Source organism: Pan troglodytes, chromosome 1, assembly GCF_028858775.2.
Source record: "Pan troglodytes isolate AG18354 chromosome 1, NHGRI_mPanTro3-v2.0_pri, whole genome shotgun sequence".
Lineage (NCBI taxonomy): Eukaryota > Metazoa > Chordata > Mammalia > Primates > Hominidae > Pan > Pan troglodytes.
The window spans coordinates 136332299-136356999 of NC_072398.2; the positions used below are offsets into that span (position 1 = coordinate 136332299).

Sequence of the window (24701 nt, forward strand, 5' to 3'; positions counted from 1 at the left end):
GGAACTTCCTGCAAGTCACACCCCTGCCCATGTGACCTCATGCATGCTGTGCCCTTGGCCTGAGATGCTCTTTCTCTTCCAGCTGTGCTGGAGCGTTTCTGCCGTCAACAGTCAAGTGGAGGAAAGACAGTCAGATGACAGTGGATAAACTGCAGAAGCTGCTCCAGGATCTGGGAGCACAGCCTCCTGACCATGCAGGGAGAGGTGTCAGGAGAGGCCCCGCAAGACACCCAGAGGAGACCCTTCAGTTGTAAAGGCTGAGGAGGAACTTCCATCTGGGCTTTTCTGAGGATGAGTGAACTAGCTCATCTAGCAACCGGGAATTGGTAAGAACTCACAACAAATGAACGGGAGGTGAGCTGGGACTCAATTCTGCCTTCTAGAGTAGACCCTGTGCAGAACTCATGGACCCAGGTGAGAACAGCCTCTCTGCTCACATGGCCTCCCCTCTCCCTAACCTTGCCCCGGCCCTGAAATCTGGGTGGCATAAATGGTGCAGTGTACAAACAAAAAGGGAGCCCTGTGGAGGGTAGATGGAGGAACTGGACCCTCCCCAGCCCCCAGCCCTGCTCCTCTTCCCCTATGCCCAGCCTGGGGAATGGGGAAGCCCTTTCATCCCCAGACTCCTCTGCAGACTCTGTTGAGTGTCTGGTCTGGTCCCTGCCTGAGGCGAGAGCAACCAGGTGCTTTACTTTATTGTACCCTTATTCCCTGGCACATTTTATGTGAAGATCACAAACCCAAAACCTCACCGTGGAAAGGAGAAAATGTGAAAACTACCAAATATGAGAATAGAAGGATTTCGTATGAGAGAATTTTGTTGGTGTGAGAATCTGCATTTGCTGCAAGATTCAATGGGCTTGTGGAAACCCCTGGCTGCAGCTGCTCCACAGAACAGTCAGTAACCAACACACCAGCAACGATGACTCTGGGTGACCTGAAGCCAGTGTGGGGTCTGCCCCAGGGCCTTGTGATTTGAGCCTTCCTAACAGCCCCTGGAGAGGGTCCTGAATGACATTTGGTTGCCAACCACCCACCACCAGTAACTAATACCTGCTCCCTCAATATTCTAAGTCAGCCTGTTTTCAGCTAGAGAGTTCACTGAGGAGGCAGCAGGTTCTCTGAACACCAAAATAACCCAGTGGCCAGCGGGTTTGGAAACAAAGGGCTCTGTGTGCTAGAGGGCAGCGGAAGCTGAGCATACACTGGCAAAGGGGAGCCGCACCTCACAAACAGGGAATGGGAATCGCCGTAAGCCTGCCTCCGCCCACCCACCATGCCCACCTTGTAGCCCCTTGGGGCTGAGAACAGTGCAACAGCAAGGATAACACAGTAGTCTCTGGGAGGTGGCAGAAATGACTTGGGAAGAACTAAAACCTTTTTTTCTTATTTTTGGAGAGTTTTGAATTATCCCTATACAGGTATCTCAAATCCAAAGAAGGCACATTCTGAATCAAAAGAAAAACAAATTCTAGTTGTTTTTGGCTAGAATTCAATGATTTGGATTTCAGAGTCCTGGCTGGCTACCTGACCTACTGCTAGAAGAGCATTTCTTACCGTGATGCCTGTGGATACGATAGCAAACCCCAGCACGCACTTCATATTTTCCCTTTCTGTGTCCAATTCTATGCTGAGGTCGTTGGTATAGTCATAATACAGCCACCATAAAACACCGCAGACAACTAGAAAAGAGAACAGTAGCAGAGCTCAGGGCATGCATCATGAGATAACCTTTCCCCAGCACACAGAATCACACAGGAAGTCCAGCCACTGCCCACCGGCCGCGTGGCACTGCTCTGGCAGTGGGTCCCAAATACCCGGACCCTACAAGCAACTGCTGCCCTCTGGAGAAGCTGGGCAGAGCCAGGGCAACCCATAGAGGACCCACAAGTTCTGGGATGATGCTTGTTTTGGGAGACCCAGGATGGTGACCCCAGAACACAGGCACCTAACCCACAGGTTGGGTCTGGATGCGAGCAGGAGGAAAACCCCATGGACAGGATGGTGAGAGGGACAATGCCAGAGCTCACTGTCTAAATGTTTTAAGCAAGCTCTGGTGGTGATAACTCCTGTGGAGCCTGGATATTGGCTGCTCACCCACAAAACCAGGCAAATTTACACGGCCTGTGGGAATCATGGAAGTCAGAAGCTCATTTGGAAGATGCCCTGACATTGCAAGTACTCCATATTTAGGTACGAAATACCACCTTATGCCATATCCACAGTAACTATAGGAAGGTTGGAGTGGACAGGAAGAAACATCCCTCAGAAGTCATTGTGCCCGTCCTCCAACACAGGGCTACAGGGCTCTAAGTTGCTGAGGGCAGAGCTGATGACTCAGGGGAAAGAAACATGACAATCACATCAGTTTTTAAAAATTAAAATATAGTCATCCACTGCATGATGACATTTTGATCAACAACGGACTGCATATATGATGGTGGTTCATGAGATTAATAATACTGTACTTTTCTGTGTTTAGATGTGTTTAGATACACAAACACTGACCATTCTGTTACAGCTGCCAACCGTATTCTGTACAGTAGCATGCTGTGCAGGTTCATAGCCTAGGAGTAATAGGTTGTACCATGTGCCTGGGTGTGTAGTAGGCTCTACCATCTAGGTTTGTGTAAGTGCACCCTATGATGTTCACATAATGAGGAAATTGCTGAGTGATGCATTTCTCAGAACACATCCCTTCCTGTCATTAAGTGACACCTGACTGTACCCCACACCAGTTGGTAAATGGCTGCTGCCTTGAGCCTCCTGCGTGCCCTTGTCCTTCGGACCTCTTTCCCAACAACTGCTGGTGAGATCCACAATCCAGCAACCGGGAGGGAAATATGGGCACAGTACAGGGTCTCCAGGACTCTGCTTCCATGCAGGCCTGTGTGTCTTCCGGCTGGTCAGAGCCTTTGCATGACAACTGTGGGCACCCACGTGCCAATGGGTGAGGTGCGCATTCAGAAGAAATCCTTTAAAATGCTCCCAGTGGGTACTGGGATTCTCTTTTAACGTTAGGGATACAGGATCACGGTATTGGAAAGCTCATCTCAGGGGCAGCATAGCACAGCAGAAGAAACTACAGATTTGGCTGGACGTTGTGACTCATGCCTGTAATCCCAGCACTTTGGGAGGCCAAGGTGGGCGGATTGCTTGAGCTCAGGAGTTGGAGACCAGCCTGGGCAACATGGCAAAACCCCGTCTCTACAAAAAATACAAAAATTAGCTGGGTGTAGTGGCATGTGCCTGTAGTTCCAGCTACCTGGGGGGCTGAGACAGGGGGATCGCTTGAGCCCAGGAGGTTGAGGCTATAGTGAGCTGCATTCGCGCCATTGCACTCCAGCCTGGGCAACAAAGTGACAGCCTGCCTCAAAAAAAAAAAAAAGGAAAAAGAAAAAGAAAAGAAAAAAAAGATTGGTCATTAACTTTGCACTGTCTGTGAGACATAGCAACTCCCATCGTCCTCCCTGAGGCCAAGTTTTCTCATTTGTAAAGTGACGGGGCTAGATACTCTTTAAGACTCCATGTAGCTTAAAAATGCCAACTTTTAAGTTCTGTACTTAATGGAAAGGCTTTTCATTTAATCGAAAAGAAATCAGTCAAGTAGAGAAATACTTACACAACAATCCCAAAATAACCAATGAAATGAAAATGTGAACCAGAAGGGTGGTGATGAATCTGAAGGTAAACATCATGGCCAAAGACAAGGCTGAAAAATTAAGCAAAACACATAAACCTCAATAGCAACAAAGGATAGGGGAGATGATGGTAGCACTGCGATGACAAAACCCTCCAGAACAGTGACGGCTGAGGATTGTATTCAATCTCTAAATATCTTGGGATATCTACTAAACACTAAATAAAAATAACAAGGTATACGTGGGGCAGTCTCTGATGCACCATTCAATCAAGTGTGGTAAGCCTGTCTCTGAAAGTCCTAGTATTCTTCTCAAAAATAAAAAAAATTTGGCCGGGCATGGTGCCTCACGCCTATAATCCCAGCACTTTGGGAGGCCGAGGCGGGTGGATCACCTGAGGTCAGGAGTTCGAGAACAGCCTGGCCAACCTGGCAAAACCCCATCTCTACTAAAAATACAAAAATTAGCCAGGCATGGTGGCGGGCACCTGTAATCCCAGCTACTCGGGAGGCTGAGGTACAAGAATCGCTTGAACCCGGGTGGCAGAGGTTGGCAGTGAGCCAAGATCATGGCACTGTACTCCAGCCTGGGCAACAGAGCAAGACTCTGTCTCAATAAAAAAAAGAAAGAAAGAAAAAAAATTTTATAGCAATATTATTCTCAAATGCCAAAATCTTTTTTTCTTACAAGTCCAAATGAACTATTTAAAATTCTTATCACACTTAAATCTTCTGACTTCATACTGGGCTTATGTAAAGTTCTAACTTTACATGTTCTAAGGTACTCTTATTAAATATGAAAGATTAATAATGTCTTTAAAATGAAGAATTTAAGATCCTAACCATGAAATAAGCTGTATGTACTATTTTCGACATAGGAAATCAGGATTGCATCTAGATCAGAGTTATGTTTAGTAAGGTGGGTTTTGGGATCACACAGATCTGGGTTTGAGTCTTAGTTCTGCCACCTCTTCTCCTAGGTGTGCAACACTGGCCAAGTCCTAAACCTCTCTAAGCCTCAGTTTCGTCTCCTATGAGTGGTACTGGGATTCTGATGAGGTTTTAATGAGTGAAGAATAAGTACAACGCCTGGCACATGGTAAGTGCTCAGTAAACGACAGCTGTTAATACCATTATGAATCTAATAAGCACATGACAATGTCCTTGCAGGGACATTAGGTCATTATATAAGATATCAGGAATAACCTGAGGTTTTTTTGTTATATATTGTAACCAAGCCAGTATTTGGGAGTCAAAGCATCTTGTTTGAGTCAATTGAAGTCATTTTCAGCCTAAGTAAGAAGTCTGAAAGTCATAATAGTGACTAGTTAAATATCCCCAAGCATTCAGGAATTAAGAACCTTTTAGTAATGAAATTGTGGAAAACTCAATTTGTTAACTGTTAGAAATATGTTAATATCTGACCAAAGAGTTTCTCTCTACCAAGAGGTTTGTGGGCTGCCACTGGAAAGCGAGGAGACAATAGGCTCTTACCACTGTCTAAAGGGGCAGAGTGTATTCACCTGTTCAAAGAGAAAGTTGGCTCTTGATTTCAGCCAACTGAAACATAGAAAATGGGAACTCAAAAGATCAAGAGTGGGTAGCTGCTTCCAGAAATGCCCAGAGAAGGCTGAAGGCCTTGACCTGTCTACAACCCAAAGCAGGTATGTCCCTTAGAGGAGCAGGATACAGCAGGCCCTTGCAGTCTGACTCCATTTAACATGGATGCACACATGTCCTTGCCCTGCTCACCAAGCAGCTTTCTGATCTGCTTTCTGATCCACCTACAGGTGGAGGCATGTTTGGCCAGAAGACATGGTTTCTGGTCACCCTGACAGTTGTATTTTTCATGTCCCATCCACAAATTGGCAATCTGCTTTATATACCCATCCCCAGTGAGGAGCAGACACTAGAACATGGTCAGTATATCAAGGCAACCCTACCCACTGAGGCTTTCTGCCAGAGGGCCAGCCGCTCCTCTATTCGTATTGCCCCCATCCCACTTAAATCTGAAACACCGAAAATATCTATTAAAAATACAGAGTTTTATATTTAAAACAAGAGGCTAATTTTCATTGTACAACATATAAAATGCTAGGAACTTTGGCATTCCATAAACAACTATTAAAATTAACTTAACTGAGAATTACCTAATGCGAGGATACACAGGCCAAGGATTGTATCTCTTCCCGACATGATTCCACTTAGAATTCGGTGGAGGGTGTCAACATCATTTATCAAAACAGATGCAAATAGGGAGTAGCACTCAGGTGTTTGAGGGACACATCGGTTAAATAAGGGAAATGACTTGCTAAAAATAGAGAAAAAAAGATGGCATAAATGTTTATTTAACATTTATCTTTAAAAGATGTTTATTTAACATTCTCAATAACCAAAAAAGCTTAAGAACTACCGTAATAGAGAGGCGTCTAGCATGCCATTTGCAGAGCACACCTTAGAAAGCCAGGCAAGTATGCTCTGCTACATCGATTAGCTGATGTTCTGAATAGGAAGTTGATCATGGGAACCCACAGAAACCAAAAACCTAAACTTGGGGAGCAACATTTTTAAAAATAAAAATTGCACATATTTAAGGTATACAATGTGATGTTTTGATATATATAAACTTCGTGAAATGATTGCTACAGTTAAGCTAATGAATGTATCCATAAATTCCCATAGTTATCATATTTTGAGAAAACTGAAGATCTGTTGTATCAAATTTCAAATATACAATACAGTATTATGAACTATAGTCACCATGCTCTACTTTATATATCTAGAATTTATTCATCCTACGTAACAGAAACTTGTATCCTTTGACCAGCATCTCTCATTTCCCCTGCCTGCATCCCTGATAACCACAATTCTATTCTCTGCTTCCATGAATTTGACTTTTTTAGATTCCACATACAAGTGGGATCATGTATGGGATTTGCCCTTACGTGCCTGGTTTATTTCACTTAACATAATATCCTCTGGTTCATCCACGTTGTTGCAAATAGCAGGATCTCTTCTTTTTTTTAAGGCTAAATACTACTCTGTGGTATGTGTACATATACTACATTTTATTTATGGGGAACCTTTTTTTTTTTTTTTTTTTTTTTTTTTGAGACAGGTTCTGCCTTTGTCACCCAGGCTGGAGTACAGTGGCTCGATCATGGGCCACTGCAACCTCTACCTCCAGGGCTCAAGCTATTCTCCCACCTCAGCCTCCTGAGTAGCTGAGACTACAGGCATGTGCCACCACACCCAGCTAATTTTTGCATTTTTTGTAGAGACAGAGTTTCACCATGTTGCCCAGGCTGGGCAACAAGAGCTCAAGTGATCCACCTGCCTTGATGTCTGAAAGTATTGGGATTACAGGCATGAGCCACTGTGCCCAGTGGGAACCACATTTTTTATTCTCCTGTCTTAGCCCTTCTTAGACATAAACTACCAACCCCAACAAAAGAATTTTATTTCTGTAAGGAACTATTAGGGATGTGAACTGGATGAGACAGAAGCTGTGTTAATGACACTATTAGCTTAATTCCATCCTGTTTAGGAAGGCATATGAGGCTTGAGAGCCTTGCTATGAACAGTGGGTGCTCAATAAATGGATAGTAAATATGTGATTGATGCTGCAGTTGATAACTGCCTTGGGTAGATGAGAAAGTTGACCTTTTTTTAGCTTCTTCCTGAAATGTAAAAAAGCCTAGAAATATGCATTCTAATGAATCTTCATGAGGCCACTGATACCTTCGCAGGGTCCTGTTCTTCTTTCTTTCCATGAACCCCAAATGGTGGAAATAATCCCAACCAAAGAAGTGTCAAATTATCTAAAAAGCTGCTCAAAACCCAATCACCAATCATTTTGTGCAATGTATAAGAATGAAACAAAGGAGAATCCAAATGTTAAAAGATTTCATTGCCCTGAAGAAAAGAAATGACTTCCCAAGCTTCTAATGAAGCACAACATAGAACACGTGGAAGAATCTTTCTCCAGAAGTCTCAATATTACAGAAACAGTTCCTGAGTCACTGGATAGTGGTTCAAGAGAAGAGTAACACAAACGGTGTTTTTTGTAATTACATTTTTGAAGGGGTAATACATTCACATGGCTTAAATTCCAAAAAGTACAAGAGACCAAACAGCAAGAAATTGCCTTTCCTTGTCCCTGAGCTACCGAAGTACATTTCCTCACAGGCACCCATGATTTTTGGTTTCTTGCAAACCATTCTAGAGACTTTTATTAGCATATGTAAATATCATAGGAAGTTTAAATGGAATTTGCGGCTGAGCTCAAAGATAATAAAAATTCTACTCCAAAATGAGACGCCAGACTCCACCATTCAGGGCATGCCAAAAAAGAGGTGGGAGAAAAGTGGTTAGATTATTCTTAAACCCACATCCATGCTGAGAGCATAAAAGAGTTGGAAGTTGATAAGCAGAGCATTTTTAAAAGTAAACTTTAAATTTCTGAATAATTTTAGAGTTACAAAAAAATTGTAACGATGGTAGAGGGTTCCTCTGTGTATCCTTCACTCACATTCCCCTAATGTAAACGTCTTACATAACCACAGTATATTTGTGAAAATTAAGATTTAACATTGTCACTAAACTACTAACTAAACTACAGCCTTTATTTGGATTTCACCGTAACATCCTTTTTCTATTCCAGGATCTAATTCAGGATAGCACATGGCATTTTATTGTCATGTCTCCTCTTTGGTCATGACAGTTTATGTTTTTTGTAGAGACAGAGTCTTGCTATGTTGCCCAAACTGGTCTTGAACTCCTGAGCTCAAGCCATCCTCCCACCTCTGCCTCTCAAAGTGTTGGGATTACAGGTGTGAGCCACTGTGCCTGGCCTGTGACAAGTTTCTTAGTTTTTCCTTGTTTCTCGTGACCTTGACATTTCTGAAGATTCATAGTCAGGTATTTTGTAAAATGTCCCTTAATTTGTAGAATTTCTCTCATGTTTTCTCATGATTAGGCTACAGTCAACAGGTTTTTGGGACAGTGCCACAGAGGTGAAGTGCCTTTCTCATAGAATCCTATCGAGGAACATGACAACACTGGTGAAGTTGACCTTGATCACCTAGTTAAGGTGGTACCTGCCGGGTTTCTCCATGTAAAGTTGTTATTTTTCTCTTTTCCCTCTCTATCCTTGGAAATGAGTCACTAAGCCTAGCCCACTCTCAAAGGGAGGGAAATTCCACCTCTTGGAGGAAGAAGTAAAGATTTATCCCTTTCACCGGGAGCAGTGGCTCATGCCTATAATCCTAGCACTTTGGGAGGCCGAGGCGAGTGGATCACTTGAGGTCAGGAGTTTGAGACCAGCCTGGCCAACATGGTGAAATCCCATCTCTATTAAAAATACAAAAATTAGCCAGGCGTCATGGTGGGTGCCTGTAATCCCAGCTACTCGGGAGGCTGAGGCAAGAGAATTGCTTGAACCCGGGAGGCACAGGTTGCAGTGAGCTGAGATCGTGCCACTGCACTCCAGCCTGGGCAACAGGGCAAGACTGTTTCAAAAAAAAAGAAAAAAAAGGATTTATCCCTTCCCCCCATTTATTTATTTATTCAATTATTTATTCATATCAGTATGGCCTCATCAACATTTATTCTTTTCTTTGGGTTATAATCTTAATTGTGTTATTCAATCTATTCCAGCTTTGGCCACTAAGAGTCATCTGTGTCCTTTTGACAAGACCCATTCTTTTTCTTTCTTGAGAACTTCCTTACTTTCTGATGCTACAGGATGATGATACCAGACGTAGCTGGTATTTTCCTTATCCAAGTCCTAGAACCTGCCATTTCTCCAAAGAACCCTTGAAGACCAATGATTAGAAACCATGATCTGGGTATTGGGTATGGTGGGGTATTACTGATTCTAGGCCCTATAATCGATTCTAGTATGTAATTTCAGAATTGCTAACCATTATACTGTATTGTTTAGGGAATTTTTAAAAAATGAAAAAAACAATTGTTAACCAGTAGCTATGTGACAAACAAATGTACTATCTGGAGTACAGTGTTTATATACAGTTCCTTTTGTCTTTAGCTTACAGTATCTAGTCACAAAGCTGTTTTCCAAAGTTACTCACATCAGCTCCTTATTAGTCATTTAATTTGTCACCCTCTACACACTATCCTAAGATCCTGACATCTTGATTTTAATTTTTATTTGCATATAGTAAAATCTACTCTGCACAGGTGATGACAAGTGCAGAGAATCATTAGAAGAGTAATTTTTGAAGAGTTGAAAATTTTTTTTTTTTACTAGACTTGTCATGTGACTCCATCCCCATTTTCCTAAGTCAGATGAGAAGGGTTTCATGGAAAACTCAGAGAGCTTAGGGAATCCCCTGGCTTAAGGTCTGAGCCACCCCAAGAAATCTGGAGGGTGAGCGGCTTTAACAGCAGAGCAGAGAGCTACAGCTGGGGAGTTAAGAGCCCCCAGGGCATTTGTCAGGGTAAAGGGTGCAGAGGGCTTCCTGGGGTCTAGTTGTGGGCTGCATGTGCACAAGTCCCAGTGATGGGGTGCCACTGATCGTGTCTAAGACAGCCCTGTAGAAGGCTGTGGGGACCTTGGCAGAAGGAGCTGGAGGTGGCTGCTCTCTGAGGTAGCTAATTAATGCCTCAGGACTGAGGAAACCCTCTCACATGACCAGCCAGAGCACAGATGCATTAGACTACATGAAAGGCACTGCAGCTGAAAGAGCCCAAAGAACCCAAAACATGCCCATGAGGGAAAGAGCTGGCTGGGACATCTCCCAAGCCCAGAGAATGCTGGTGCTAGTATCAGACAAGTAAATGTGTTCCTGCTACTCTTTTCTTCCTTCACTTTTGCTGCACCAGCCCCTTAGACAAAACCTGTTTTAGCAAGCTGGGAGAGGAGGGGAGGAATAAACAGAGGAGAAGAGCAGCTGACTACAGCCTCCTTCCTGGACTATGGCCTTCCCACTTGCTCCTGGGCCAAGTGTGCAGGGGGCAGAAGTTTGAACCTCCGATCAAGTGAGAAGTTTATCACATTGGGCTGAATATTTTTTAATTAAAAAAAAAAAAGTTGAGACAGGGTCTTGCTCTGTCACCAAGGCTGGAGTGCAGTGGCATGATCACCGCTCACTACAACCTCAAACCCCTGGGCTCAAGAGATCCTCCCATCTCAGCTTCAGCTAGGACTACAGGCATGTTCCACTATGCCAATCTAATTTTTAAATTTTTGTAGAGACATGGTCTCGTTATGTTGTCCAGGCTGGTCTTGAACTCCTGGCCTCAAGCAATCCTACAGCCCTGGCCTCCCAAAATGTTGGGATTGCAGGCATGAGCCACTGTGCCTGGTCTGGGCTGAACATTTTAATTATTGAATTTAAAGTGTCTGTTACAACTTAAAGTGACTCAGTATGTATTACCTAAAAGTTACCAGAGAAGCCTTGGGAATTGCCTGTGTTTTTATTCAGGGGCAGAAAAAACTAGTCCCACTGAATAAATTTAAAGAGACAGAGAAAGACAAAAATTAAATTGCTTTCTGACTACATCCTGTAAGTCATGCTTGATGTAATAATGGTTATACAAGCAAATATATACCTAGATATATATATATTTGTAGGTTTATATATACTTACATTTTCCACTTTTTATGCAAAAGTATACTGCACACTGTTCTATTATTTGTTTTTTTTTTTAACTTAATACACTTCAGAATGTAAGGAATTCCTCTTATTTTTACTGAGGCAATATTTATATACAATGAAATACACTGATCTTAAACATAAAATTAGAGACTTTGATAAACATATACATCTATGCAACTGCTACGCCTTTCGAGATTTAGAGTATTTCATTAGCTGGGGTAGGGATGCATCTTTTTTTTCAGATGGAGTTTTGCTCTTGTCACCCAGGCTGGAGTGCAATGGCGTGGTCTTGGCTCATTGCAACCTCCACCTCCCGGGTTCAAGTTATTCTCCTGCCTCAGCCTCCCCAAGTAGCTGGGATTACAGGCGCCCGCCATCACACCCAGCTGATTTTTGTATTTTTAGTAGAGACGGGCTTTCACCATTGTTGGCCAAGCTGGTCCTGACCTCAGGTGATCTGCCCGCCTCGCCCTTCCAAAGTGCTGGGATTACAGATGTGAGCCACTATGCCCGGCTCACAGGGATGCATCTTTAGGCCATGGCCTGAGGTTTCTTCACCACTTCTGCTTTTCTTCTTCCCATTAGCAAAGCCACTCAAACTTGCAGGAAGTCATTGGGTAAGCTGCCTGTATATTTAGATCACCAGGTATATGGAATTCAGCTGAGCAAACCATGCAGTGACATGCACAGGCACCTATGTGGGAGGGTAGAACTAGAATTTACTGGGCGGAAAATATCCACGCCTTTTAGATTTTGAATACATGAGGGACTCAAAATACATTACCATGTTGAACACCAAACTGAAAAAAGATCTATTTGCTTGTTATCTTCTGCAGTGCTTGTTCACTGCTCTTAAAAGCTCATACCTAGGTCCACAAACTCCTTGATATTTAGCCATTACTCTAAAAGGGTACGTTATACCTCACATGACCGACAGACGAGGAAGAAACAATCAGTTTAGTCAAAAAGAGGTATTTAGAAAATGTTCTTTGGCCCTAAAGCCACCCTTCTCATGTTTTCCAGCTTTTCAGTCTTGGCACTGCTATTCCATGATAAATATGATCATTTTCACCTTAAACAAACACTTGCTTGTGCAGGAAAAGGGAATGGAGCCCTTGAGGCTATTTCTCTCTCTCTTTCTGTCCAAAAAAGGCCACTCAGTCAAGGGTTTTGTCTTTACTTGAAAAGTTAGTATTGGAAACATTTGCATTTAGGGTGAAAAGGACTAGGGCTGGCTTGAGAGTGAGAAGAAATGGTGCTATTATGACACGGGGTACGGAGACTCTTTCTCCCAGCTTGATGTGAGTCTAGGAAGGCCACTCACCAGTCAAAATAAAACCAAGTCTTGACTCAAACATAGACGCTGCTTGGGTTTGAATGCCAGCTTTTCCATTTGCTGGATGTATGAACTTAAACCTCTCTGCATCAGTTTTCTCAGTTGTAAGATAGGGATGAAAACAATACCTACAATATAGACGTTTTCTGAGGCCCAAATTATGTTAAGCGTTTAGAAAAGTATCAAAAGCTCAATAAATGTTTACCATTATCATCATAAGTATCAAGATATAAGCTTCCTGTGGAATTATGGTTGCCATCCCATTTATAGTAAGAAGAGAGTTTATCCAACTCTGGTTAAATTACAACCTTAAAAATTCCATTCTCTTTCAATTCCATCCGTAGTTACATCTACAGTTACAAATTGTGTTCTTAAAAAAGTCCTCCTCTCCAAGTGCTAGAGAATTTTCCTTCCACCTATTACTAAAACATTCTAGTTTTTTTTTTAAATTGGGTTCAGTATGTTTCATTAAGATGTGTTTATGATACCTTACATTTTACCAGAATGTAAAATATCATAAACACATTTACAATTACCAGAATTTTAAAAATAAGATATTATAGGCCAGGCGTGGTGGATCATGCCTGTAATCCCAGCACTTTGGGAGGCCGAGGCAGGCGGATCATGAGGTCAAGAGATCAAGACCATCCTGGCCAACATGGAGAAACCCCATCTCTACTAAAAATACAAACATTAGCTGGGTATGGTGGCATGCGCCTGTGGTCCCAGCTACTTGGGAGGCTGAGGCAGGAGAATTGCTTGAACCTGGGAGATGGAGGTTGCAGTGAGCTGAGATCGCACTACTGCACTCCAGCCTGGGTGAGAAGAGCAAGACTCTGTCTCAAAAAAAAGAATATTATAGAAAAATGAAATGGGTATTCTCCTCAGCAAATAGTTCTCTCCTCCTTCAATTACTTACAACATGGAGTATTTATTTTAGAAAAGAATATCACAAAATGGCTATTTTCTGCCTCCGATGTGATTTAAACCTTCTCAAGTCTCTTTGTGTTTGTGAGCACCTGCTAGTTCAGCATTTTTCAAGCTTCACTTGCAACCAGTTATAAGACTATGAAATACATTATTTTTAAAAAGGCAACAGAGTAGTAACTAAGAGTGTGAATCATATGTAATAAGGGTAAATGTTGTTTTGTGAGATTTCTAGTTTTGTTTTATATATGTAAGGACATATGAAGGTATGTGCATACAGGAGTTGGGATGTAATAAATTTCTTACTGTAAGTCCCAAACAAGAGTTCAATAAACACCACCCTAGAGGATTGGAATAATGCTTTGTTTTAATTAAATAATCATTATTTCTCAGGGATTTTTCAGAGAGGTCTCCTACATTGTAAACATACTCACATTTTTCAAAAGAATGACAATTCAATATCAATACAAGTTTTCCTTTAGTACATCTCAGCATCATAATGGTGGCAATAAACACTCATTGTATTTTTCCCCTTAGCCTTCTCAAAGGTGTAAACATGAGCCATTCGCCATGGCAATGCAACCACCGCTCCATCATTACAACTTTATTCTACAAATATTTGTAAGGTGCCTACCATGTGCCAGGTAGTACACTAATTTACAGGGGTGAATAAGACCTTGCAAGGAGCCCACCAAGTGTACTCTTGATAAGGACCTGTGCTTTCTGTTTTCATTAAGAAAGCTGTGGTGATCACTTGGCCTTGTCCATCTGGTCTGTTTCTTATGAAGATATCTAGAGCAATAAAAACTAACAGAGTCTAATTATGATAAAAAGCCAAAAGTAAACGATTTCTTTCTCTTTTTTTTGAGACAGAGTCTCGCTCTGTCACCAGGCTGGAGTGCAGTGTCGCGATCTCGGCTCACTGCAACCTCCACCTTCTGGGTTCAAGTGATTCTTCTGCCTTGGCCTCCCAAGTAGCTGGGACTACAGGCATGCACCACCACACCCGGCTAATTTTTGTATTTTTAGTATATTTTTGGTATACAAAAAAATTATATTTTTAGTATACAAAAAAATAGTATATATTTTCGTATATTTAGAGATGGGGATTCACCACGTTGGCCAGGATGGTCTCCATCTCCTGACCTCGTGATCCACCTGGCTCAGTCTCCCAAAATGCTGGGATTACAGGTGTGAGCCACCATGCCCGGCCAAAGTAAATGATTTCTACTTTGCAATAAATAATTGGAGTAGAAAAAAATACACACTAATTTATAAAATCACCCCATTAGTAATAATTCATATGTTACTTCTTGCTAGCTCTAGTGTTCTTTGAAGATTACGTGTATTTTTATTGTTTGCTGAGTTTTCTCCTTATTTAGCCTGATTTCTAATCCACTGTCCATAGGCATACTGCAAATAGTCCCTCCATGTTTTTATCACTGGCCTCCATATACTGTAAGCTCCCTGCAGGCAGGAGCTCTTCTGATATCTCCTTCCCACAATGCCTAGAAGAGTAACAGATGCACACCAAGTACCCAGTAACTTTTGTTTAGAGTTAAGGAAAAAGTATGGAAGCTTTTACCTTGGAGGAACTGGTAGCCTGGGACAGAGTGAGTCTGCTTTTGGACTGTGGGTGTAGTTGAAGGAATTCAAACTATAAACACACAGGAAAGACCCTGGAAGCAGAACACACAGACATTATACCTTCTTTCCAGGTGAGTCAGTAAGGAAACCACAGCCATGTTACCAAACCAGAAAGGAGAAAGAATCAACTACAAGGTCTACGGGTGACAGAAACACAAAAGTAATAGGCATACAATCTGAGGTCTAGTGAGGGCCTCTCTTCCTTACTTTCTCTTTAAAACCCCAAATTCAAAACTAAAAGTTATATGATTGGTCCTAAAATAATCTGAAGCATATTTGAAAACAATTTCTTGTAGAAGCTTGATAGTTTAAACCTGGCTTTGCAAATAATTTTTAAAAATCTGGCAAACCATTTCTCAGACAGATAAAATTCTAAACAGTGGACCCAGTACAAGGTATTTTAGTTATACAAGTGCTTCTGGTACAACTTGTGATATCCCACTGCTCAGTGGAAGTATCTATTGGCCCCAAAAATCTCATGAAAAGACCAATTTGTCAGCAATTCTACCCGCAGCCTGCACGTACATCTCTAGGACCGGATGTGCCCACGTGCATGGAGCTCTCTGCCTTCCTTCTGACCCCGCCTTTGGGTCTTAAACGTGGGCTGTCTCCTCTCTCTCTCTCTGTGGATGACCATTCCCCTGCAGTGGCAGGGAGCATACATGGAATAGCTAGGGCTTCAGATAAATCCAGATAGAACAAAAATAACCTGAACAAGCTCAAGAGAAAATGCTTACGGCCACACAAAAAGAGGCACCCACAAGGAAGTAAAACTTCCAGCTTTCCAGAGAAAGCAGAGTCAGGATAAATGATCTCATCTAGGTCCCCACAGCTTACCCCATCATGGGGAAAAGAACAAACCAGGCCTTAGTGCCTACCACTGGTGTTTGCAAAGAGCTGGACCTCTTCCAGGGAGTCAAGCTGCTCTTCAGGGCAGTTGGATACACAGAGGGCCATGCGGTTGAGCTGCATACCTTTGACTTCCAGGTTGCAGGAATTCATAAAGAACACATGTCTAGGAAATAGATGAAACAGAAGAATGTGTTAGAGCATTGCTTCTCACTGGTCTTAATTGTGGGCCTTAAAAAATATCCACATGCTATCAAATGCAGGGATCACCCAGGCACACTTTCATAATTGTTTCAGCATAATTGAACATTTATGATGCCTACCGGTGGTCATCCATGAAGCTGTGCAGCTTGGAAACTATCCAAAAACATTAACAAAGCTTTATTTCTCCAGATTTAGTGTTGTCTAGGGGATAGCACTAGGGAGTTACCTGAGAAAATCTGAGGAAAAGAAGCGATTGGTTAAATTGTCCATTGATCGCTAGATCAGGCCAATGCACAAACTATTCAATGGACTCCACGGAGAACACATTTGTACCCAAGAGTGTTCAAATATGCTTCAGAGAATAACTGAACACAGGGAAGTGAGAAGTGGAAAGGAGGGGGCCAAGGCTGGGAAACAAGGCTGGGAACCAAAGGCTTGTCTTTTCCCCCTTCTCCCAGGTTGAGAGCCAGGACACTCAGGAGAACCCTCCTGCAGCTCCCCAGGGGCAGGGTAGAGGGGGGACAAGAACGAAACTGGTGTTGCCATCAGCAGGTTATGCGCTAGCAGCTACAGCTTCCAGACCCTTGCCTACCACTTATCCAGGCTCCAAGACCCCAGGAATGGCAGAGGAAGACCCTGTAGGCTGCCCTCTATGGGAGAGACCTTGAGAAGGGGTCCCAGAAGGTTTTTTTCCCTCCTGTTAGGGATGGGAGAAAGGTGGTGCAACAGGAGATGAGGAACAGATTTCCTGGGTGTGTGATATACATATTTTTGAAAAAGTTTAAAAATTGTGTTAAAATATACATAAAATTTACCATCTGAATCTTTCTTTTTTTTTTTTTTGAGACAGAGTCTCGCTCTGTCACCCAGGCTGGAGTGCAATGACACTGCCACCTCTGCCTCCCAGGTTCAAGTGATTCTCCTGCATCAGCCTCCTGAGTAGCTGGGACTACTGGTGCCTGCCACCACACCTGGCTAATTTTTGTATTTCTAGTAGAGACGGGGTTTCACCATGTTGGCCAGGCTGGTCTTGAACTCCTGACCCTGTGGATCTGCCCGCCTTGGCCTTCCAAACTGTTGGGATTACAGGCATGAGCCACTGCACCAGCCCCATCTGAATCTTTCTAAGTGTACAGTGACATTAGTACATTCACGTTGTTGGGCTATCATCACCACCATCCATTCACAGAACTCATCTCCCCAAACTGAAATCTGTACCCATTAAACAATAGGTTCCCACCCTCCTTTCCTCCAGCCCTTTGCAATCGCCATTTTACTTTCTGTTTCTAGGAATCTGACTACTTTACATATCTCATGTAAGTGGAATCATACAATGTTTGTATTTTTGTGACTGGTTTATTTCACTTGGCATGACATCCTCAGGGTTCATCCCTGTTGTAGCATGTGTCAGAATTTCCTTCCTTTTTAATATTTCATTGTAATATACATATCACATTTTGATTATCCATTCAACCATTGATGGACACTTGAGTTGCTTCTACCTTTTGGCTTTTGAGAATAATGGAATGTATACTCACTTCAACCAGGAATGACTGTTTGTTGACACTGCATTATGAACACAATGTGAAATGGGAGCACATGGGCATCTAAGTCGCCCTTCCTCCTCCTGTCTTCTTTGTAAGTGGCTCTATGAGTGCAGGAGAAAATGCCCCGTAATTAGTCCATGCCCAGAAAGAGCAAGAGCCCCCTTAGGAGCAACACTCAGGAGGATAAGAGGCTTAGTCTGAGATTTGTATTTGGTGACTCCAAACTTATATTCAGGATTTATTGAGATCCTTAGGATTTCTCTTCTAGGAGCTACTTTTATTATTGAGTCTTAAAAATCCGTTTTTGGCCGGGTGTGGTGGCTCACGGCTGTAATCCCAGCACTTTGGGAGGCTGAGGTGACAGATCACAAGGTCAGGAGATGGAGGCCATCCTGGCTAACACAGTGAAACCCCGTCTCTACTAAAAATACAAAAATTAGCCAGGCCTGGTGGCGGGTGCCTGCAGTCCCAGCTACTTGGGAGGCTGAGGCAAGAGAATCTCTTGAACCCGGGAGGCGGAGCTTGCAGTGAGCTGAGATCTCCCCACTGCACTCCAGCCTGTGCGACAGAATGAGACTCTGTTTCAAAAAAATAAAAAATAAAAATAAAACATCATTTTTTTGTTCTGTCATGTGAAGCGAGAGCTAAAATCTTAAAAATTCTTACAAGGCAGTCTCCATCTTAGAAGTTCATGGTCAGGGATTTCTCTCCCCTCTAGGGAATTCCCATCTCTTCTCTCCCCTTTCTGTTTCCCTGTGGGAGGTGGGGTAAGGGAGTAGGGGGAAGAATGCAACACCACAGTGCCATAGCTGGGGCAGGGGTGGGACACAGGTCCCCAGTGTTCCAGGTGGCATTCGGGTATTTCCACGTAGAAACAATGTGTGGATGATGTAGGGTTCAAACATATACGATTGGTAACATGATTCTGATTCATTATGGAGAATAATAGCAGCAATTAACGTTTATTATACTTTAGCTCATGCAGTGTCTCATGGATCCTTAAAACAACCTTGTGAGGTAGGTATAATAACTAGTTTAGAGAGATGAAAACTAGGCTTTGAGAGGTTAAGTACTCTGCCCAAGATCACACAGCTGAAAAGTAGCATGGGCTGAATTTGAATTTAGGACTATGATTCTAAAACTTGTACTCTTACCTGTACTATATACACAGCCTTCCTTTTTATGAAATAGGCTGACAGAGTTTTGAATGGGAAAAGTTTCCGGGCTCTAAATGATGAATTTATACAAAATTTTGAGGTACAGTTCCTTACAGACTGGGGACTTATTTAGATACTTACTTTTTTAGGGTCATGTCCTGCCCTGAAAGAGGGGCCCCTTCCACGGGGGAGTTCTTCTTGCCACACATGTTGCCAAAGCTGTCATAGCCAAAGAGGAGTCTTCCCGCGGCTCCAGCCACCACCGAGTAGCCCATGATAAACACCTGGCAAAAACGGGGGCATACGAGAGCCTGGCCAAAGGGCTGAGCGCACAGTGCCCCACACCCCTGCAGATGCTGATATAAAATGGAGCCTGGTGGAACGTGAAGCTCTCCAGCATCATAGCGCTTTGCTCCATCAGTAACAGTGTCAGCAACTCCAATCTATCAGCATCCTGCTCCTCTGCTACTTACACATTTAGGTAGAGAGAGAATCTAATCCACTGAAACAGATTTCTCTCCATTTTCTTACCTCTGTGCTTTTTAACCTTTTCCTTAAGAGTCTATCATTTTTCTTTTTGGTCTAACTTTACTGGGACAATTCAATTTTTCTTCCCTTGATGTTCTTGCTTTATTTAAGTGCTTCAGGGCTATGCTAATTTTTTCCCCAAGGTTTTTTTTTTTTCTACTACTTTTTTTGTTTTTCTTTTCTTACTTTTAAGGGATTCTGCAGAAGCAACACAGTTGATATGTACTGAAACACTGTTCACCAATCTGCAAATAGTGTTTTGGAGTAACTGCTTAAGACATACAAAATAAAGGACCACAGGAATTCTGTTGGACAAGAACATCTTGCAATCTATCATCATTTTTATCCACTCTCATAGTGAATGTGGAATATTTGAAATTTCAGTTCAAACAACTGTGCCATTAATACATACTGACAGGCTCTCTGCCAAGATTGAATATGTATCTTCCCATAATGCAAACTTAGTAAGTTTCCCAGTACTGTATGCAATATATAGGATACCATTTAATACTCTATATTGACAAGTTCATTCCAGGAGAACAGATATAATACACTATTCATTAATATATAGTATTGATACCTTACGCTGCAAAGGTACATTGTCCTAAATTCAAATACCTTCTAGACATTCTGCATTTATTACTAATTTAGAAATCAAAATAACAAACATTCTTCAAGTGCCCAGTGTGTGCTTGAGACTTTCTTACTGGGAGACACAGGAATGACCAGAACCTACTCCTTGCCTCCAGGAACCCAGCCTAGAAGGCAAGCAGGACTTACGGGCTGCAGACCTCCTGGGGAAGGAGGCTCCCTGTCCCTCCCCACTCTCCAAGATCCTCCTAAGTCTAACTGGTCAGATTCTAGAATGAATGGGTCACCTTTGCTAGTAGTGTGTGTCACTCACCCTTTACCTAAAGGCTGTGGAGTAGGTGTGACTCTGTTTGCCAATGTGGCTGGCATGGCAAGCTGACCGTGCCTTGACATGCTTGTCTCGTCCTTTCGAGTTGGAGTGTAGTAAGGTCTGGACTCTGTTTGGATTTAGAGGGAGGAAAGGGGTGATGTGCTTCTGCCCAGCTCACCAGTAATCTAATAACAAAGTGATGTTTTCCATTTACCATCATTCTTTCCTTTGGAAAGCCTGTGGTGAAGAATGGAAAGTTTTTCTGGGTGGGAGAGGTGGGAGTGGTTTCTGAGGATTCCTGAGTCCCTGCTAATAAAACTATGACTTTATGATTATTATTTTTTATGTTTTGTAGAGACAGGGTCTTGCTTTATTGCCCAGGCTGGTCTTGAACTCCTGGCTTCAAGGGATCTTCCTGCCTCGGCCTTCCAAGAAACTACTACTATAAACCTTCATTGTCCTAATTTCAAACATGCAATTGCGATTCTATATGAGAGGTGATATAGGAGGTGTGTAAATTGGTCTAGTGGGGCCACCAAGGTAGTCACTGTCAACCGTGCCTGCAAAATCAGGAAAATGGAATCTTGAGGGATGATAGGAAAAGGCAGGGCAGGAGAGGATACTGGAGGGGTAAGTAGAGGCAGAGATAGTCCAGACTTTGAGACTTTGTTCCTTGTGTTTAATGCAAATATAAACACAGGCTGGTGCTGCATTTGCAAGAACCATCTCTGCTTATAATTTCAGCTCCTTCCCCCAAGCCTTTGTCCAGCCCTAACTCAGGGCACACCATCACCAGTCAGGACATCTGTCACAAGACCTGAAAGCTGAACAACAGAGGCAGAAAAAAAAGTCCAAAAACAAAACACTCCTTGCTCTGTTTTAAATACCTGCAAATAAAAAATGTTGCAAAAGACACTAAAAGCCAGTGAGCTAAGAAAGGACTCTGACTCTTAAAACAGAATGCCATAGTGAGAACTTGGATATATTAAAACTTTAGACTTATTTTGCAAATGAAATGTAATTTTAAAGCAGTTTCCAGCTCCGTGCCACCTCTCAGCTGGTTCACAATTCTTCAGGCTGTGATAGGTCATCTACAAAGATTTTCCCCAGGATTCTCAGCTGTTGGGCTGAGAGTTTGGTAGTGAGGTCCTAGGTTGAAGCTGTGGAGGGGCTAAGGCAGATCATTAAATCACAATAACAGCTTGAGGTCAAAGCTGCCAGGCACAAGGCAGGCCAGCTGCTCCCTGCATTTATACAACAGCAGTCTCAGATAAAAACACCAACCATCTGCGAAGTTAAGCAGAAGGTATTGTAGGTGCACTGTCTCTCCCAGCTCCTAGGGGAGAGTTCCAACGTAAGCAACAAAAAACATCTGATTATGTGTTTCAGACCTAACCTTCCACTGTGCCTGTAACCAAGCCTGTCTATGTGAAACGGGTCATAAGTGAACAAATGCCTTTCTTACTTGGAAAGAACAAACATGATATTTTAGGGCCTATTCAGATGGAATTCTTTTCAACAAAGGTAATTACTATCTGGTAGTTATTACCCTGCTCTATAAATTAATCATTTACCATGCAGCAAATAGCATGCCTTAGACTGGCATGGATGATTTCGTGAAAGTGGCCTTTGAAAATGTCGGGTGAGACGTTTTCTGCTGTTACCTACAATTCTAAAATAAGTATAAAAGCAGCAAGATTCGGCTTCCAACAGACTCTCTCAGGATTATAACCGCATAGCCTGATGGAGTTTACCAGCAATCATACATACCTCGAAATTAGAGTGGGAAAAATCATTCCTTGTTAGCTATGGTTAACAGTATTGGCTACTAAACACAACATATCTCGCGCGTGTGTGTGTGTGTGTGATGTTCAGCTAAAGGAAATGCAATTTATTTCTAGGCTTACCCTGGCTTTTCCTTTGTTAAAGGTGCACCCAAAGCTTGAGGAATATTTGATTTGGGGGTGTGGCAGGTGCTAAAAGAACTTCTGTTCAGTAAGTTCGGAGAGTAAAAGGAGACACATTGGCCTTACTAAATAGCAATCACATTGCAAACTGTTAATTCCCATTTCCTAATGGAGTCACCCCTTAGAACATGGCCTGTAGCAAAAAGACAGCCTTTCTAGCGAGTCTAGGACAAGAATTCTCCCGAGTACTAACTGATGTTTATTGTGGGTTAACGGCAGAAGTCTCTCACTGCGGCACCAACTACGATTTACATTTGGGACAGAGTTATTTCCAGACGTGCACACACACTCTGGCCTCTTTCCTACCAAGCACCCACACTTACCAAACCAGTCCAAAAGAGAAAGAACAGGAATAACCATGCCGTATCTGTGCATTTCCTATAAATCTGGGGTCGCCACTCCCTTTGCCTAGGGGCTCCTTCTGCAGAAACCTTCCAGAAAAAGGGAGAGTTGAGAAAAAGAAGATAAACAGGTGGACTCAACCTGGAAACCGAACCCAAATCTACTCGAAGAGTGGCCAAAGTAACCAATCTTTTTCTAAATTTTTAAAATTAATATTATTTTTTTACGTGGCCACCTGAAGCTCTTTCACACAGCCTTTGAAACACCTGCTCTGCGCCGAGCGGATGTTAAGCCCCCTGCCGCCAAGTGCTTACCTGGAGGTGCACCTGAGGACGACCCCAAGTTTGCGCCCCGCGGCCCGCGTCTCCCCCGCCTCCGCCCCAGCACTGGAGCAGGGTCCAGGTTCCTCCCCGCCAGGTGGCCCCAAGGTACTAAGCGGGGGCGGGATCCCCGAGGCGCGGGAAAGGCGGAAGCGTCCGGCAGGGAAGGTGCGTGAAGGAAGGGGACTCGACCCTTCCCCGGGGCTCCTCCCCCGAGGGCCGAGGCTGCGAGCGCTTACCAGGTACTCGGCGCCCAGGCAGTGCATCGTGCGCTTGCCGGCGGGGGCCGGTGACTGGGAGCCGCCGCCGCCGCCTGTACGCGGAGACGCAGCGCCCGCGAGCCGGGGCTGGGGCCGGGGCCGGGGCTGGAGCTGGGGCTGGGGCTGGGGCCGGGCCGGGGAGGGGCGGGCACGGTGCAGCGCCGCCTCCCGTTCGCCTCTGCGCCTGGCCCGGCGACTGCGGGCGCTGCGGTCCACTGGGTCCGCCTCTTCCCGGCATGGGTTTCTGCCCAGCTCACCCGCTGTCAGCTGGGGTCCTGCTCTGGTGGGAGGAAGAGGCTCAGACGCTTCCCTGCCCTCTCGCCTCAACCACCTCGAGGCAGCGGCTCCCAGGATGTGCACTTTGACGACTAAAGCTGAGCCGGCGCCGCCACGACCTTGGGCGGGTGGTCGGCCTCTGCCCTGAGCAGGAAGTAGAAAGTCTCAGCAGACCCTTCCTGAGGGCCGAGCAACAGTGTAGTGGCGTATTCCACATAGCAAACAGGTAAGCAGTATTTACTGTGTGCTGGATTCTGTTCTCACTGCTATTGTTATTCCTAATCTACGGAGGAGGGAAACTGAGGCACGGCCATTGGTGATGCAACTTGTTCGAGGAGACCCAGTAAGTTGTGGAGGCAGGAGTCGAAGCCAGACACTCCGGGAGACCGGCGCTCTCGAGGTGGTTTACTCTGACTTCTCTCCCACCTTGCCTTAGGGCAATCATTGCCTGACTTCGCAATTGAAATGGTAGTGTCCACTGAAGCGACTGGTGGCGTAGTTTTCCAGGTAATGTCAGACCAGCGCAAAAGCACTGTTGGGGTGAGGAATTTAAAAAACGAAAAACAAAAAAAAACTGCAGGCCGACCTCCCTCCACCTCCTCTCAATCAAGCCTCTACCCTTCCCCCTGCCACCCTCAGGGTTGCTAGGTTAATTGCTTCCTTTAGGTGCTGCTTCTCCCTAAGGGTAGAAACCTGACTGGAGGAAAGATCTGGGTAAGTGGGAGAAACTGGGAATGATAGACAGTGGTTCTCTGGTGCCAGCGATTTCCTTCTGGGCTCACACCACCCTCCCACTGCAAACTCACTGGGCCTTCCTGGATGCATGTTTATCAGACAGAGTAGGTGAAACCCCAGGGGAACATGAATTCATAGGACAAAGAATTAGACACTGGAGGAGTGCAACTACTGTTAAAAGACCACAACTGAATAACATACGCCATCTGAAACTGATCAGTAGAGCAGATGGACCAAGATTTTTAAATAAGCATGATAAATTTATTTAAAATGAGTTATGATATTAGCAATATGAATCAGGAAAAAATATGAAACTAAAACATATTAAGCATAAAAATAATAATTAGAATGAATATTGATGCTACGTATTAGTAATGTGCAATAGTCTAAAAGATGCAGCTGACGATGAATTAGTAATTGGAAGAGCACTTTCAGCAAACCTC

General features: G+C 43.7%; 1 protein-coding gene and 1 long non-coding RNA gene across 18 annotated transcripts in view; one reads left to right on the forward strand and one right to left on the reverse strand.

Moving 5' to 3' along the window:
• The window catches only part of SLC44A3 (solute carrier family 44 member 3), a 74766-nt gene extending 51402 nt beyond the window's left edge, over nt 1-23364 (reverse strand). The window contains exons 1-8 of one of the 11 annotated variants that reach the window (XM_009425750.2): nt 23227-23364; nt 22649-22756; nt 19071-19213; nt 16051-16187; nt 15111-15204; nt 5791-5951; nt 3623-3712; nt 1558-1682 (exon numbers count right to left, since the gene is read on the reverse strand). In XM_009425750.2, coding sequence (XP_009424025.1) covers nt 1558-1682; nt 3623-3712; nt 5791-5951; nt 15111-15204; nt 16051-16187; nt 19071-19213; nt 22649-22756; nt 23227-23253 — 885 coding nt within the window. In that variant the 5' untranslated portion in view covers nt 23254-23364. Of the gene's footprint in view, nt 1-1557; nt 1683-3622; nt 3713-5790; nt 5952-15110; nt 15205-16050; nt 16188-17763; nt 18268-19070; nt 19214-22648; nt 22757-22981; nt 23186-23226 lie in introns of those variants that run through there. The other 10 variants (XM_016922822.2, XM_524772.7, XM_054685056.2 and 7 more) reach the window with 10 other exon arrangements.
• Nucleotides 23365-23422: 58 nt separating this feature from the next.
• Nucleotides 23423-24701, forward strand: part of LOC741049 (uncharacterized) — a 157049-nt gene continuing 155770 nt past the window's right edge. For 6 of the 7 annotated variants that reach the window (XR_008539715.2, XR_008539713.2, XR_008539718.2 and 3 more), the window contains exon 1: nt 23423-23749. This is a non-coding gene — a long non-coding RNA (uncharacterized LOC741049). The remainder of the gene's footprint in view (nt 23750-24701) is intronic. The other variant, XR_008539712.2, reaches the window with a different exon arrangement.